Source organism: Diplotaxodon limnothrissa, linkage group LG10 (assembly GCF_057381915.1).
Source record: "Diplotaxodon limnothrissa isolate DT_005_m linkage group LG10, D_limnothrissa_male_GT1.1, whole genome shotgun sequence".
NCBI lineage: Eukaryota > Metazoa > Chordata > Actinopteri > Cichliformes > Cichlidae > Diplotaxodon > Diplotaxodon limnothrissa.
In genome coordinates, this window is record NC_140605.1 from 22205272 (window position 1) to 22221561 (window position 16290).

Genomic DNA, 16290 nt, shown 5'->3' on the forward strand with positions numbered 1-16290 from the left:
GTGAAAGCCTGCTGACTGAACTTCATATTTACTTTTATTTTGAAAACCCACTCTTCTTTTCGAGGCTTCGCGTGGGCTCTTATTGTGAAGGCTGAGCTCTGCGCCTCGGTGTGAGGTGTGGGTGTTTGGCTGGAGTTGATGCGGACACAGGCTGCAGTATTTATAACACGTGAAGCCGTCGCTGAAGCGGAGTTCCGCTGCTTCCAGAGAGCCGCTCATCCACCGCTGCAGACCTCACTCTGATCCCGGTAAGCCGACCGATGAGCACCGCTGTTTGTTAACCCTCTGTACCGGACTACCCCAGCCTCTTCTCATAAAAGCTGGATTTTAAACGGGACCGAGTAGCTGCTGCGGGGTTATTTTGTACTTAAGTATTCCAGTTATTAGTCTTTAATAAGTATTGCAGATTTTTAGTTACTTATTTACTTTATTTAATAATAAATAAACACGCAAACTCAGAGCAGGTTACATTTTGGTTCCTGTAGCTCTCTTCCTCTCTTACACTTGCAATGATTTCATTTACACTTAATCTGCAAAGCAGCATCTTGATATCCGGAGAGGAAACTAGGCTTAAAGTTGTCCGGGGCGTTGGCTGTCTGTGTAATATGTGTGTGTGGCTGTCTGTGTAATATGTGTGTGTGTGTGTGTGTGTGTGTGTGTGTGTGTGTGTGTGTGTGTGTGTGTGTGTGTGTGTGTGTGTTAGTGTCAGTCTGAGTGCGTGTGAGCTACAGTTACATGCTGACTTGTGAAAGCCTGAGCTGCTCCTGAAATCTGTTTCCAGTTAGGAAGTCTGACTTTTTTTGTTGTTTTTTTCGTCCAATGATGGAACCTCTGAGGCCAAAAAATGCCTCTCAGAGGTCAATTAAAATTCTTGTACTGCTATTTTTCATTGTCCAACGTTTATGCGTGTGCGTGTAGCCATGTAATTGATGCATATGCTCTACCAGCTGGATTCAAGCTCCCCGGACTTTTTTCTTTGGTACTGGTGTGTTAACACATGTATCAAAAATGCCATGCAGGCTTCAGTTCTAAAAATAAAGCTGAAATACTGACACATGGTTAAATAAACAGTCACAATGTTATGTTGGTATGGGGAAATGATGCCTTTTGTTGCTGGATGATGGAGTACAACATCACTCCCTATTGTGAGCAAACACACAGACAGTGTGTAAAACCAAATCCTACCTTCCACTGCCTCAACACACACACACACACACACACACACACACACACACACACACACACACACACACACACACACACACACACACACACACACACACACACACACACAACTGTGGGGAGTTTTCAGTTGGATTCTAAGCATGTTAAAGAAATTAGAGTGAGCTAGTCCCATTAAAGACGTCCCAGCCCAATAAAACTTTATGCTGCTGGTCTTCCTTCACGTCATGGTAACTCCCTGTTGTGTTTTGCCTGTTGTGATTTTAATAGGATTGAATGTAAATAGGTGCAGACACTGTGGTCTTCTGTTTTTATTGATCCCCAATGGTCACGTGAACACTAGAGTTTAGTTTTTAATAGAGATTTCCAATGGATAGCATGGTAGAAACAGAAAGCTTCCTGTGTGTGTGTGTGTGTGTGTGTGTGTGTGTGTGTGTGTGTGTGTGTGTGTGTGTGTGTGTGTGTGTTGCCTTTTGTCCTGCAGCCAGTAAAACCTGTTGTGTTGTGTTTGGGTGTGCTGACATTGATCAGGGGGTGTGGAAACTTGTCTCATGCGAAAGGAAGAGGGCCACTTTATTAGTTACAAATTTCCTAAGTTTTCAATTGTAAATTGATGGTTTCTTAACAGAATTGCTTTTCCACTCCACTTGAGCACTCACCAAGTGCTTTAGACAACGTGTGTCAATCTAACATTCACACTCCAATGAACACATCAGGACCAGCTTGGGTTTCAGTATCAAACCACCAACTGTCTGATTATTATTTAACTTGCTCTACCTCCTGAGGCACAGCCATCCCAACTGCACCTTAACACAAATATCTAATCTGCCAATCACATGGCAGCATCTTAGTGCAGTTAGGCAGGTAGCTGTGGTCCAGACAATAACTTAAATCGCTTAGATCGCTTGTTATGCCGAAGAGCATCTCTGAATGCACAACACATAGAACCACAAAGCAGATGGGCTACAGCAGCAGAAGACAACACTTGGGTGCCACTCCTACGAACAGGAAACTGAGACTACAATTCACGCAGGCTCACCAACATTGGAGAGCCTGTCTAAGCCTGTCTTAAACTAATCTAAGGAGCTTGGAAGAAAAAGCAGTTCTGTAGGGAATATTTCCCAGCTGGTACTAGCAAGGTGTACCCAATAAAGTAAGGATATCTTAAGGAAAAGGGGAAGCAGTCTTCCCACTTATCATTAAGTAAGAGTGACACCACTCTCATTCATACATTTTCTGTTGAATAAAAAGCTAAGAGCCAGGAGGTTTTAGCTTAGCCATAAAGACCAGAAGCAGGGAAAGGACAACTTTCAGCTGCTCCCTTTAGTGCTCACCACAGTGGAGCATCTGCTTATATCTCACCCTAGTGTGGATCTGGTTTAGGGGGAAAAAAAAGAAAGAAAAATCAACCATCGTCCCCTCTGATGCTCACTAATGACTGCACAGTTGTTAAAGTCAATCAACAAGCGTACAGTACAGTATTCCTAACTCCGTGCAGTCGGCATCTAACATCACATCCTATAGATAGAATTGACTTTTTTATTTAAGGATCAGTTAGATTATGCGTATAAAAATGTTTTTTTTATTTATTATTATTTTATTTGTTGTTTATATAACAGGGGCTCCACATCCGGAGTGGATGCAGCGAAAATGTTGCCAAATCAAACATGCAGTGACCCTTTGTGAATATTGTTAAAGCATGTTGTGGGTTACTCATTTATGCTCTCCCTGACTCTGCTATGGTTGTTTTAACCTAGAGGGAAGCTACACAGCGCCCTCTGGTGGACAAAGTATACACTGTCAACACTAATAACACATTTGAAGGGTGTTTCTTCCTTTTTTATCTTTACTTTTTAAATTGTCATTTATAAGCTATCTAAATATCAGATACGAACAATTACATAATATTGACAGATATATTGGCCATAGCAATATATCAACTGGGTTGTAACTTTGGTGAGTTCACTGTAGCTTATTTAATTTTAACGTAGTTATTTTTCATTTAGTTTTTTTAAGCAGTAGAAAGAGCCATGCTAGTTGTTTCCCCTTTCTTGTGGTCTTTATGCTAAGCTAGGCTAATCCTGGTTTCTGACAGACAAGACACTTGAAGTATTTCAAAAAATAAATATTCAAAATATTCCTTTAGCTAATATTCTCCAGGCTAGAAAATTTAATTAAAAATAAATCTGAATGAAGACTAGGAGAAATATAGCAAACAGCAGCTGAACTGTTGAACTTATACAGGAACTGTTTGGATGTTTAAAAATGGCTCGACTCATGTGAGGAGTGGCTGGAGTAAGAATCTGGAAAAATGGTTAGAAACGGAGATTTGCAGGGATTTTCTTGGTTGGAGATTTATGAGGGTAGACTGGAACAGTTTGGAGACAGGAGAACCCCTGAGACTACATGAGATAATTTAAACTTTTACGAGTAACTTGGAAGTCTTCCCAGCAGGACTGCTCTGGTGCCAGAGTGGAGAGGGTCTTACTGTCACACACACATGGAAAATGTCATGAAAACTGGTCAGACGTATTTTAGCTCCTGATTTAAAGGTCTTCTCGGTTACTGAGTGGAGAAATGAGTGCAGAAAGTGGAGTGTGTAACTCAAGACAAAGCGAGGTGGGTTAAGTGGATCTAACCAGAAGCTTCTGGTAAAGCCATCATGCCTGTCTTGTAGTAGCGGGACATGCTGTTTCTTTGACCTCACTCAGATCTGTTGTATCAGCTTTATCCCACTGTCTGGAATGCAGCTCTCAGCCGGGCCAGGTAAAACAGTCATTCAAGTTTTTCTTTGTGGCCCGCGCTAGAATACAAATGTTTAGCTGAACTTGCTGCCCAGCTTTAATCACTAATATGTTTCTTTTTCAGCCAGAATGATTGGGATCAGTGGTGGGAGCACTCTAACTGCAGTGTTGTTAGGCCACGATAAGGCTATAGTGTGATCGTTAAAGGTGCTCTAAGAAATATTTTGCTTGGTGAATATAGCAGAGGAAATGAATCCAGTGAGGTATCTGCCAAATGTGTAAACTCACTGAAAGAAAGCACTTCTTTTGCAAGAGAAACCATCTGAACAACAATATATGGTAATATGGTTTTCTCTTTGTGTCCAAGGTAGTTGTATACGTATGTAGTTTATAAAGCAAACCAGTTTGTGAACATTGCATCCTAATGAGGGCAGCTTCTGGTCACGGTGCTGCGATGCATTCTTTTTGTCTGTTGATTTTGTTGGTTTCAGACACGGACACACCTCTTTTATATGGTAATCCAAAGGACTTTAACCAAGTCTTTAGAACAACCACCTAACTGACAAGGGCACCAATCAGATTGTTATCTTTGTTTTCTTTAGTCAGCCAGAGACTTGTTGCCACTTAAACTTGATACAAGGTCCTTCAGATATCGCAGATGAGATTGCCAAATCCTTTTTCATCTTCTTTAAATCATTTTATTACTGTTGTAATATGTTGTAATGTGTTATTACCTGTGCAGATGGTTGCTAACGTCAACTCTCTCCATGAAAATGAAGAAACTTTAAGAAACTTTTAATAAATGACCAGTAACTTTTGAATTTCCATATTTTCACGCTACAGGTGTTAAATTCTAAGTATTACTGTTTGCTTGTTACTATTGTTGCCATTAAAATAACACAACTTCAACCAAGTAAACAGAAATGGACACTTTGTGTTTTGGAAACTTTAATTTATATAAACAAAGCTGCAGCTACTTTTTGAAAACGTGAATTCTCTTCACTTATTTTTATTAAACAACCATTCAAGGTTTTATTCATACAGGCCTAGAGACCAGTTGGCAACCTCCTGGCAACCACCAGTTGCTAGGGAAGAGTGTGTATTTCCCAGCCAGTTGGTGATGAGGTGCATGGTGCTGCACAGAAAACCACCTTGCGATTGCTTTAGTCACTAACAGATTACCCAGGTTTCATGAAGTTTGTACAGAAGACTTGTCTGCAAACACCAACTGCTCCTAGTGCAGTAGTGAAAGTGTGAAAAGTGTTCTGCAATCTGTAAATGGAGACATTTTCCCTTCAAAGTAAATGTGTTGGTTGCAACAATGAGCACATTTACTTTGGTTTCTCAAAAAGAGTTTTACTATCATGCAGCTGGTAAGCATCTGCAGGTAAATTGGTGTCTTCCATGCAAACTATATGCAACCCGGGCAATCTGCTCGTGACCAAAGCAATCGCACGGAAACTTTTGGTGCCGCATTCTCTTTTAGACCTACCTAGAAACATACAGCAAGCTACACCAACCTCTTGTCAACAAGTTGGGGAATGCAAATTTTTCTTTAGAAAGGTAAAACTGAAAACTAACTAAGCCTGTGTGACTGAGACCACAGCTAGCTAATCTGCTTTAATGCTGAGGTTTAATAGAAAAATGAACATATTGTGAAGATAGGGGAGAAACTAGAACTCATGGAAAAAAACCCACATGGAACCACAGGGATAAATTCCACACATAAAGGTTTAAACCCAGAATCCTCTGTTCCTCATAGTTTATTCATCGTCAGGCCGTTATCACTGTTAATGTAGACGTAAGAAACAAGATTGCTTAAATGCCTTTATAGGTTAATGCTGTGGACATTTGCAGTCTCAAAAGTTTCACTTCCTGCTTATGCAGAGGTTAAAACATATTTTTCTAAGCAAACTTGCACGATGAATTCAGACTTGAGGCCCCTGCAGGCAGTTATTTTGTGTTAACTAAAAAAGTGTCACAATGATGCGATACACATCAGTTTGCTTGTGTTTTGGGTAGATTTAACTTTGCAAAGCAAAATGTTACCCAACTTTTTTCCCCCACGAAGTTAGTCATTAAATTGCTAAACTTTTAGACTTCCACATTTTAAAGGTCTCAAGCTTCTCAACAACTGCAACATCATTAAGTCATCATTCATGCCTCGCCTTGATGTTTAAACAATGAGTGACTCCTTATCAATACTCAGGATTTTTCCTGCTGTGCAACCAGAGGAAAGTCTCATTTCTGAATCCAAGTGTATGATAAGAATTTGTTATCTATCCCATCACTAAAATCTGCATAGCAATGCCACAATAGGAGGAAATTGGAACAACAGACATGTTAAGGTTAGCAGAGCTATCTGCAGGCTGCAGAGAAGTACTGGCTGCCGTGCTAAGTCTGTGATTTTTTAAAGAAAAGTCAGCGCTGAGGTCACACCTGCAGCACATACTGAGCGACGTAAGTTGAGCCAGGGTCTGTGGAATCTGCATTAATGACATATGAGTTTAACACAGTCAGTCTGTATGGACGAGCATATTAACAGTTCACTCAGTGTGTGTGTGTGTGTGTGGCTGAACTGTGCCAGCTTCACAGTTCTGATGGAGACTTCCTGTTTCTCATTTTTCCACTACATTCTTGAGCGATAAGCTCATGCCAACACACACACACACACACACACACACACACACACACACACACACGGCTGGTACACACTCTAAAATAATCCACACTATGTCATGTTTGCACTGGCAGATTTCTTGTCTGTCTCTGCTTCTTTATTGCGCACTCGCTGTCTCTTTCACATCCCCACACGTTTGCCTGATTTTCTCCTCGTCCACATGACATGATGTCACCTTTCCGCGCTCTGTGCTTACACAGTGTGGAAGGCTCGGGTTGGAGGAAGTGCTTCAACTTGTAACCGTCACACTAAGGTGGCTGAAACTTTAACCGAAAGAGGGGAAAAGATTCAGGGTGATTTAAAACTAATGCAGCCGAAATCCACTCCCACTTCTCTTTATTCCCTGAACACTCAGTCCATGAAGGATTAAGGATGACACTCTTCTTATTGTTAACAACTGCCATAAAAAGACCAAAACCAACAATGAACCGTTTCTACAAACATGCCTGGTTATCTTAACCCTGTCATACTTTATTTTACAGCACCAATATTTTTAGAAACTACTAAAAGTGAGACAAACCATGGGCCCTGTCGTTCCTCTGACTCAATCCCACACACACAATCCTGCATTTATCTGACTTTAAATAGTTCCCAAGAACACATAATTTACTCTGATTTATTGTCAATAAGAAAAATAAAGACTCACACAAGCCTTTACCACCAGTGCCTTATGCCAATGCCAACTAAAAGTCTTAAAAAATAAAATTTACCAAGTGTGGACAAACTAATGTCACTCCATGGAGAGCTCCACATTCCCACAATGAGCTTTCTTTGGCTGCAGCACTGCCCTCAACTCTGCCTTTAGCCGTGACTGCGTGACACAGCCTAATTTTTCCGTGGTGATCTGACTGAGTTTCGTATTGGCCGCTTTAGCTGGAAGAAAACGATGTGTATGTGCTGCAGTGTTGTTACACAGTGCTATTTATTGCTGGAAAACAAAGTAAAGACGTGCAGCAACAGTGTACTCGGAGCTGCCTGATGTCAGTTACACCTCATTTGTTTTAGTCCTGGCTTCCTGTCAGCCGTTGTTTAGCTCCCATCAGATAACAATTTCACGGTGCTCATAGCCAAGCATCAATACTGCCTTCTATGCGGTTACTGAGCAGAGTTCTGTGTCTTTGCAAAGTTCGACTCTGCAGGTGAAAGCAAAAATGAGAAACGGAGCAGAATTAAGAGCACTGGAAATCTTAGCTGAATCCTTATTAGTTTGGGAAGAGAAGGAATTAAAATGTCAAGAAGCGTGGAGGGAAAACAGGAGGTAACAGGTAAATGCCAGACCTCGCCTTTATCTGACAGGACTTGCTTTCTTCCAGTGGAGACGGATGAGTAACCTCTTCACACCCAGTCACCAAATAAACCAGACAGCTGCTGGTTGCTCCATTGAGTAATGATTGAGGCGGCCACCGAGGGGAAGATATATGTCCAGCTCCACAGTTCGGAGCTTTATTGTCTGTTAAGGAGATGAGACCACAAAGAAGTTATTTAATCAACTTTATTAACCACAGCACCTTTAACCTCTGCCTCATACGTCTGTCAAAAAGACTGGATATTAAATTAAAATCGGGTTTCCTTCCAGACTTTGTGAAAATGTTCATCTGCTTGTATTTGAGACTTTGAATTATGCCATAAAAATGTGCTTTCATGAGCATTCCCAGTCTGAGGAAAACAAAAAGACTTGTGTTGAAGGTTTAAATCACTTGCAAACAAACGAGCTGAAACACATTAAAAATCATTTTGATCAGTTTCGATTATGTCTCACTGACACTAGCAGCTCATCCAGATCCATCGCAGTTCAGCGGGTATTCTAATGTGTGAAGTTCACAAAGAAAGCGTTTAGTTTGCTTGTCATTGCTTAGATTTATTGCACAAAATAATGACTTCTTAATAGATTCTAATTTTCAAGAAGGCTCGCAAACCGTTCTATCCACGACAAGTTCATCCAGAACACCACCCAATCAAAGTGCTCCAGCATTCACTGCGTCCATAAAAGGCATGAGCATCATCGTTTCACAGGATACACAGTGACGACACCATATTTCAAGCTGTTGCATCGTTTTGTATCTTCTGATGTTTGATCTTCATCAGCAGTAAGAATCTGATGGGTGGTTTCAGTTCAACTTCGTTCACTACACCAGGAGCAAAATTAGGTGTAACTGAATAATTCAAAGCATGAGAGTTATGTTTTGAAATGAAAAGAGAAAAAGAAAATGACAAATGTTATCTTGAACATATTTGGGTGAAGACCCATCGTATGTGAGTTTGATTAAATTCTGGTTCTCGTCAGTTGCGGATGGACGACGGGCGCTTCGCTATGGCACGAGCTGATGAGTCTGCCAGATGAGCTAAAGAACAGATGTTTGAATGAAAAGGTCAAGTTATTCAAAAGTGGTATTTTAGCCATGATGAAAGTGTGGCCTCTGTGGAAGTGAAATGATAGTCTATACTATTTTTGCACAGACTCTCGAGGTCCTACGGGATGATCGTTTTTTTATGATTTTGTATGAGATGTCTGCTGATGGCTTTGTTAACCATTCCCTTTGGCACCATCGTTGGGCAAAAACGTCACTTTTTCCTGTATAACCACTAATTTAGCTGTGTTTAGAGACATTTAGCAAAACATGTTAGTGTTATACTTGCTAAACATCAGCATGTTACCATGGTAACATTACTGTTGAGCTAAAAGCACTATTGTAATTAAGTAGAATGTTTAAAAAACTGCTCATTTTATCCCAATTTGAAATGTTTTCAAGTTGCAAACAGTTTTTCTTGTGATGGCCACTACACACTCAATAATGCCTATTCAGTCAATCACATGGCAGCAACTTAATGCACTTACGCATGTAGACATGGTCAAGATGACCCGGTGAAGTTCAAACCGAGCATTAGAGTGAGGAAGAAATTTATTTTGGTGACTTTGTTGTTGCTGCCTGACAGGCTTGTTTGAGTATTTCAGAAACTGCTGATCTACTAGGATTTTCCCACACAGCCATCTCTAGGGTTTACAGAGAATGATCTGAGAAACCGAAAATATTCATTGAGCAGCAGTTCTCTGGGGTAAAATGTTAATGTCAAAGGTCAGACGAGAAGGTCCAGACAGCTCCAAGCCGATAAGAAGGCAACACAACTCGTTACAACAAAGGTATGCAGACGAGCATCTCTGAGTGCACAACACCTCAAACCTCGAAGTAGATGGAATACAGTAGCAGGTCACACAGGGTGATACTCCTGTAAGCTAAGAACAGGAAACGAAGACTATAATTTACACAGGCCTGCCAAATTTGGACAATATAAGACCAGAAAAGTGTTGTCTTGATTCCTGCTGAACATGCCCTACAAAGGGCAAAGATCAGCAATTGCCAGACCCAGGCCCAGCCATACACACATGTGCGCACACCACTCATTTATGGTGGTGTCAGCCCCCCGAGATGTCAGCGAGCAGATGCCTCCCCGAACTAGTACCGAACCGAACGGGGTCCAACCTAGTACTAGCAAGAGGCACATAATAAAGTGACTAGTAACTGTACATATAACAGTTGCACAACAGTTAAATGACCTTTACATTTGATGCACTACAGAAATGGCTGGTGGACAGACTGGGAAAGGAGTTTCCTAAAATGAGAACTTCCTCGTGAATGTGTGCCGACATGTCGCTCCATACAGGAGGTGAACACTATAGTTTGTGGTTTCTAAGGGAGTGGTTCATTTAAGAAGTGGAGTGTGTGTGTGTCTGTGTGTGTTGTCATAAGGATGTCAGCGTTCCTGATCTCACCACATTAGTCATGCCAGGCATTCCTTCATGCGTTCACCACACTGTGCAGACACACATGGACACACACACTTGTCTCACAGCAGTTTGTGAGAATTCCTCGTGGTCAGGCAGCATGAACCTGATGTGGGAAATAAGTGAGTGAACAGACTGTAGAGATCGCTCCTCTTCCATATTTCCGTGCCTTTGTGTAGCTGTGATTTAAAAAAAATACATTTTTAACCAACATGTTGTTTATTATTTACCGTCTGAACTTCTGGCCCTGTAATCACAGCTCTGTGATCAGATTTATGTTGGTCAACGTGGTGATTTTGGTTCTATGTTTAGGGCGTTTATGTGTCCTGTATTTTAGGGAGAGTGAATTCTGGATTCTGTAGTGTGAGAAATCAAGTGTGCCAACGTTTGCGGTGCTGCTCGTCAGCATGATTAAACAAGAACTAGCAAACAGAATTTGATATGGATCCAGATACGTTTCCTTGGAGACGGGGCACTGACTCATAGAGCTTCTACTCTCCTAATGACCTTCTTGGTTTCCTCATTCTCCATTAAAGTAACAAATGTTGGTCCTCAGGAAGGCTACAATTGTGAGATTCTACTAATATTACTAACATTAATATTTGCAATTAATAATAATAGAATAATAGATAATTAGATAGGTTTCACTTGGCTGAAAGGGTTGCCAGGAGAAAGACTCTTCTCTCTAAAAAGATCATAGCAGCATAATGTAGGTTTTCAAATTTGCATCTAAATAAACCACAAAACGTCTGGAATAAGATCCTTAGGACAGACGACGACAAAGTGAAGCCATCTGGCCACAATGCACAGCACCACATCTGGAGAAAACCAAACACAAACAAACTGGGTCATGCAAGAGGACAATGATGGCTGAAAAAGAAAAGAATCGGTGTTTGGCTTTATAATGCATGGCATGGAGTGCAATACATGCATCTAAAATATTGTGGAGTACAAGAAAGTAGTATTACACAATACAAGTACCAACACAAACTCTCACATCTGGACACGTCCCTGAAACAGGGCAGGTATACGGCCTGGGAATACAAAGATGAGGATGGATAGATTACTAGAGGAAGGAAGAGGAAGTCAAGAGCAAATAAAAGCCTAATTCATCTGCCTCCCGAATCAGCTGTAAAATTTGCTGTCAAACTTATCAGTTAGGAGCTGCTTTAACAGGAAGAGATAAGATGCATAAATGGAGAGGAAGCGAGCGCACCGCACAACCACTGTAAACACAGGTACACAGAAACACTGACAGATACGTCATTGTGTATCCACGAAATCAGCTCGAATAACACACAGCTCACACGCAGCTGTGAGCTGACAGAATCCCAGTTCAGCCTCTGATTTCCTCTTTGATGGTGTCTTAGTTTCACCAGCTGCTCAAACATCCCACAGAGCTGAGCCGCGGTGAATAGTTATGGTCTATGTGCTCTGTGGAGAAATTTCAGCTCCGAGCAATCCGTGTAATCATTTTTGTCTCATCTAACTTTTTTATGTTTTTCAAAGATTTTTGCACACAGAACATAAGAAGAAAATAACCTGATGGTTTGAAGAAGTGGTGGAAAATGGAAGTTGCTTCCAGAACTGTTAGAAAGAAATTATTTGATTAATGAAGCACATGATCAGGAGGCTCATCCATAATGAGAATAAATAATTGCAGCTGGATTGTTTAAAATGAGCTCATGCTTAAAATTTTGTGATTGGTTTTAAAGATGTGCTGTTTGGTGAGGACCAAAAGTTCTTAATTGAAACCACAAACGACTAAAATCCATTTTGACCCATGAATCATAAAATATGAACCGTTATCTGTTGTCATAAAACAAAACAAGTGTGGTGTTTACCGCCGTTGCTGGGCAGAGCTTTTACTTCCTCCCTCCGTTCTGTTCTTGCTGCAGGTGGGACTGTATCCTGACGATGGCGGACAGCTCGCAGTGTTTCTACTGCCGCGAGGACCTCGGGGGGAAGAGGTTCGTCCGTAACGAGGGGAGGCCGGTGTGCGTTCGCTGCCACACAAAGTTCTGCGCCAACTCCTGCGCCGAGTGCCACCGTCCCATCTCCGTGGAAACAAAGGTGTCTTATCGAGCTGCATTTCTCTGTGTGGACTTAGAAGTTTTGGTATTTCCTGCCACCTGCGTCCAGCTGTCATCCAAAAAAACCCTCCAAAAAATCTCTCCGTTTTCCTCCATCAGGAGCTCAGCCACAAGGGCCGATACTGGCACGAGGAGTGTTTCCGCTGTGCAAAGTGTTACAAGCCTCTGGCTAAGGAGCCCTTCAGCACCAAGGATGACCGCATCATGTGTGGGAAGTGCTGCTCCAGAGAGGATGCTCCACGCTGCCACGGCTGTTATAAACCCATACTGGCGGGTACGACTGATCACATTCACACCAATGCTCTGTAGAGGGTGGCCCACTGATCTGCTTGTCTTGTGTGATTAAAAAACCAAAGAGTTAGCTGGAAAAAGTCATTTTCAAAAGAGTTTCTTCATCAGAACATCTAAATATATACATGATTTAGGGCAGTACGGGTGTACTGACTATTATAGTGTCAAACTATTGTTAAATAAAAGGACTCATGCAGGCCTAAAAATGTCCTCTGTACTACTGTATTTATTCAGCATTAGCAGTAATAATCCTTCTCCTCTCCCCTGCAGGAACAGAGAGCGTGGAGTACAAAGGGAACTCGTGGCACGACGAGTGTTTCACCTGTTACAGCTGTAAACGACCAATAGGATCACAGAATTTTCTCTCCAAAGGAAGTGACATTTACTGCAGCCCCTGCTATGATGACAAATTCGCTAAACACTGCGTGAGCTGCAAGAAGGTAATTTCTCTCACACAGGGAACCAGGCCACCCTCATATCACCAAGATCACTTTGAAGTCACATTTTTATAGCAATTTTAGGCACGCTGCCATTTAAATGTTTAATTGTGTTCATTGTTTTATTTTTATTTGCTTTGACATGTCAAAATTCCTTTAATAAGCAGGCTGTAATAGTGCAATAATTCATAAAATCTTAATCTTTGGATACTTAGGATAATTTTTTTTCTGTCAGGGAAATCTGCAGCCTAATTGCATTTTAGCCTTTTACCCCATTACACTAATGACTGACCAGATTATTAATAAATTATTGCTTCATTTGTACTTTTAACTCGACTATTTAATTCATACCAAACTATGCTAAATGTAACAAATGTGGAAGCCACTGTATCTCACTTGGTTGAGCAGGCGAACCATGCAGTATGTCATGGGGCTACTGCAGAGGCTGCTTACAGCAACCTGCTTGTTCTCTTAAGTTTCCTGCATTCTCTCCACTGTCGTCTCTAAATCAAGGCTAAAATAAACCCAAGGAAAATATTTAAACAAATCTCGGATGGAGATGTTATTTTAACAGTAATTAAACTACTCAAAGATTATTTTAATTGGATGGTAAAACATCCCTTAACTTCTATCTCCAGCCTATAACCTCTGGAGGAGTGAACTACCAGGACCAGCCGTGGCACAGCCACTGTTTCGTGTGCAGCTCCTGCGCAAAGCCTCTGGCAGGGACGAGTTTCACCAACCACCAGGAGCAGGTCTTCTGTGTCGACTGCTACAAGACCTCCGTGGCCAAGAAGTGCAGCGGCTGCCAGAACCCCATCACAGGTTAGCTTTATACCTGAATTCCTTCTAAACACCAGCGCTTTCACAATGAGAGCATGTTCTCACTCGTTAGTCTAAGTCTTAATACAACATGGTGTTTGTTTTGTAAGTGATGGCTCTATTAGAGTCAAAAGGAGGTTAAAGCAGGTGGCACTTTACCATTCGAATGACATCTTAGCTGGTGTAGTGCGCAGTATCTGCTGTGTCCATAAAAACTCAGCTAAAGTGTTTGCAACAAATATTATTGCATCACAGTGGCTACATCCTTCTTTCATATGCAGTCTGTGATATTGCAGCATGAAAGACTGGACCGACTAACAAGTAAACACAGATCTCAGCTGAGATCTGAGTTCTTAGTTAAACTCGTGGCATTAAAATAAACACAACAGGTAAATGGAAGCTGTACCAGAACCATAACTATGACTGAGTGCACTCAGCTACCAGGTAAGTAAGAAAGAAAGGGAAGTTTGTCTTTATAGCACTTTTCCAGAGAAAGAATAGTTAAATGCACATGCCAAAAGCAACATAGGCACACAAACACTACGCAAACACCTGCATGAACAGATGAGTTTTAAGCTGCTTTTTAAAGGATGACACAGAGAGTCAAAGGTGCAAAGAGAGGTGTAGGTGGGGGGGACCTCACACCATGATGTTAAAAAAAAACCTAATAACTATTTGAAGATAAAAAATTAAATCTTTAGATGATTTTAAGGTGTTTTGTAACTTTTCATCTGACGGATCCAGATGTGCTTTAAGGCAATTCAAATACAGCTGATGTCTTTACTGATTAAGACCAGCAGGTGGCACACAAAGGTAGACCAAAGACACGGTCTAACTCCCCTCTGCTCTTCTCTCCTCTCAGGTTTTGGTAAAGGGGTGAATGTGGTGAACTATGAGGGCAGCTCCTGGCATGAATACTGCTTCAACTGTAAGAAGTGCTCCCTCAGTTTGTCCAACAAGCGTTTCGTAGCCAAGGGAAAAGACATCCTCTGCACTGACTGCGGCAACAAGTAGAGACGGACGACTTTATGCCCGTTTCAAAATGATGTAAACCTATTCCCCTGCATTCTTCTCCTTTCTATCACCAAGCTGGCCTTCACTTCCTGTCCGCTCCGGCATTATATCCCCTCTGATAATAATGTGAATAATGAAATAAAATAAAGTAAATAAATAAGGTGATAGAGTCTACAGTGCTCCCCTTGGTAAAGCAAATGTGTTTGGCGAAACAAAGCACTCAGACCATGACTCTGCTGGAGGACGGGTTAATAAAATAATAATAATAATTTAAAAACAGAATAAAAGGATGTAACCTTACCTGTTTGTTTTTTGTTGTTGTTGTTTTTACATGCCAGCAAGCATCTTATTTCAATATTCTGTTTATTATCCAGCTGAAATCTTGGAAGATTAATTGATGTGAGTACTTTAACCTGCTCTGATGTTAAGTGACGTCTACGTCTGAAAATGAGAAACTCTGAGTCCGGCAGCGGCACGTGTCAGACTTGTATTACATTAAAATGTGTGAGCTGGTGTTTTGAACCACTAGTAACAAGTTTTCACAGGAGGTGACAGGAGCCTTTTCTCTCTGTCCAAATGTAAGAGAACAGTATTTTTACCAACAGCTACCCGACTCTGTTGTTAGAGCTGCATCATTCATTCTTATTCTGCTAAAGCTAACCTTCATTTACTGTGTTGTTAAAAGCTCAGAAATCAATGCGTGTCATGTTGCAGTCGGTAAATGATAAAAAAAAAAAAAATCTAAGGTTGCTTAAATTGCAGCGTTTAATTGTTCATGTGTCCGTATTTAAGTTTTAACTGCTAATTGATATTTGCTTGTTGTATTTTTTACATAAATAAAATTTGTAACCCTTTCACTTCTAAATAAAGTTAAAATCTGAATAAATGTTGCATGTTTCTGTGAAGATCAAAGCTCAAATAAACTTTCTATAAAACTGAGAATGACTTTTTCTCTTTTTGATTCAATTTCTCAGTTTATTTTTAATGAATTTGTTTTTTTGTTTTTTTTAACTTTACGTTTTAAACGGATGGTTTTGTTGCACAGGGACAGATACCAACCTACTGAAGGCCATGCATGTAGCCTTGAAAGAGTAATTAGGTCTTCATGTTCAGGTAGTGTTGACAGAAAGCAGTGCATGTTTGTCAGAGCTAATTACCGTTTCACGTATGCTTTTGTGTGGCCGTGATTTTTTTCCTCCTACACTTTTATAGATTGACTTTTTGTCCCACCTGCACACACATAATA

The 16290-nt window shown here is 40.9% G+C and overlaps 1 protein-coding gene across 2 annotated transcripts; it reads left to right on the plus strand.

Annotated features, from left to right (window-relative positions):
* The first annotated feature begins 179 nt into the window (after nt 1–179).
* LOC146624461 (four and a half LIM domains protein 1-like) lies at nt 180–15152 on the plus strand. 2 transcript variants are annotated; one of them, XM_085363944.1, is made up of 6 exons: nt 180–248; nt 12286–12460; nt 12580–12754; nt 13042–13211; nt 13847–14033; nt 14893–15152. In XM_085363944.1, the coding sequence occupies exons 2-6, from the start codon at nt 12305–12307 to the stop codon at nt 15042–15044; spliced, it is 840 nt and encodes a 279-aa protein (XP_085220070.1). In that variant the 5' UTR covers nt 180–248; nt 12286–12304; the 3' UTR covers nt 15045–15152. The 2 variants fall into 2 exon arrangements, with proteins under 2 accessions (XP_085220070.1, XP_085220071.1); XM_085363945.1 differs by lacking the exon at nt 180–248 and adding an exon at nt 2514–2537 and having other exon boundaries at nt 12293–12460.
* Nucleotides 15153–16290: the final 1138 nt, after the last annotated feature.

What these genes read in the sequence shown, in the direction of transcription:
- LOC146624461 (XM_085363944.1), top strand. Translation starts at nt 12,305, where the DNA reads ATGGCGGACAGCTCGCAGTGTTTCTACTGCCGCGAGGACCTCGGGGGG. An exon ending in ACTGCGTGAGCTGCAAGAAG is followed by an intron (nt 13,212 to 13,846) that starts GTAATTTCTCTC and finishes TTCTATCTCCAG; the next exon opens with CCTATAACCTCTGGAGGAGT. An exon ending in CTGCCAGAACCCCATCACAG is followed by an intron (nt 14,034 to 14,892) that starts GTTAGCTTTATA and finishes CTCTCCTCTCAG; the next exon opens with GTTTTGGTAAAGGGGTGAAT.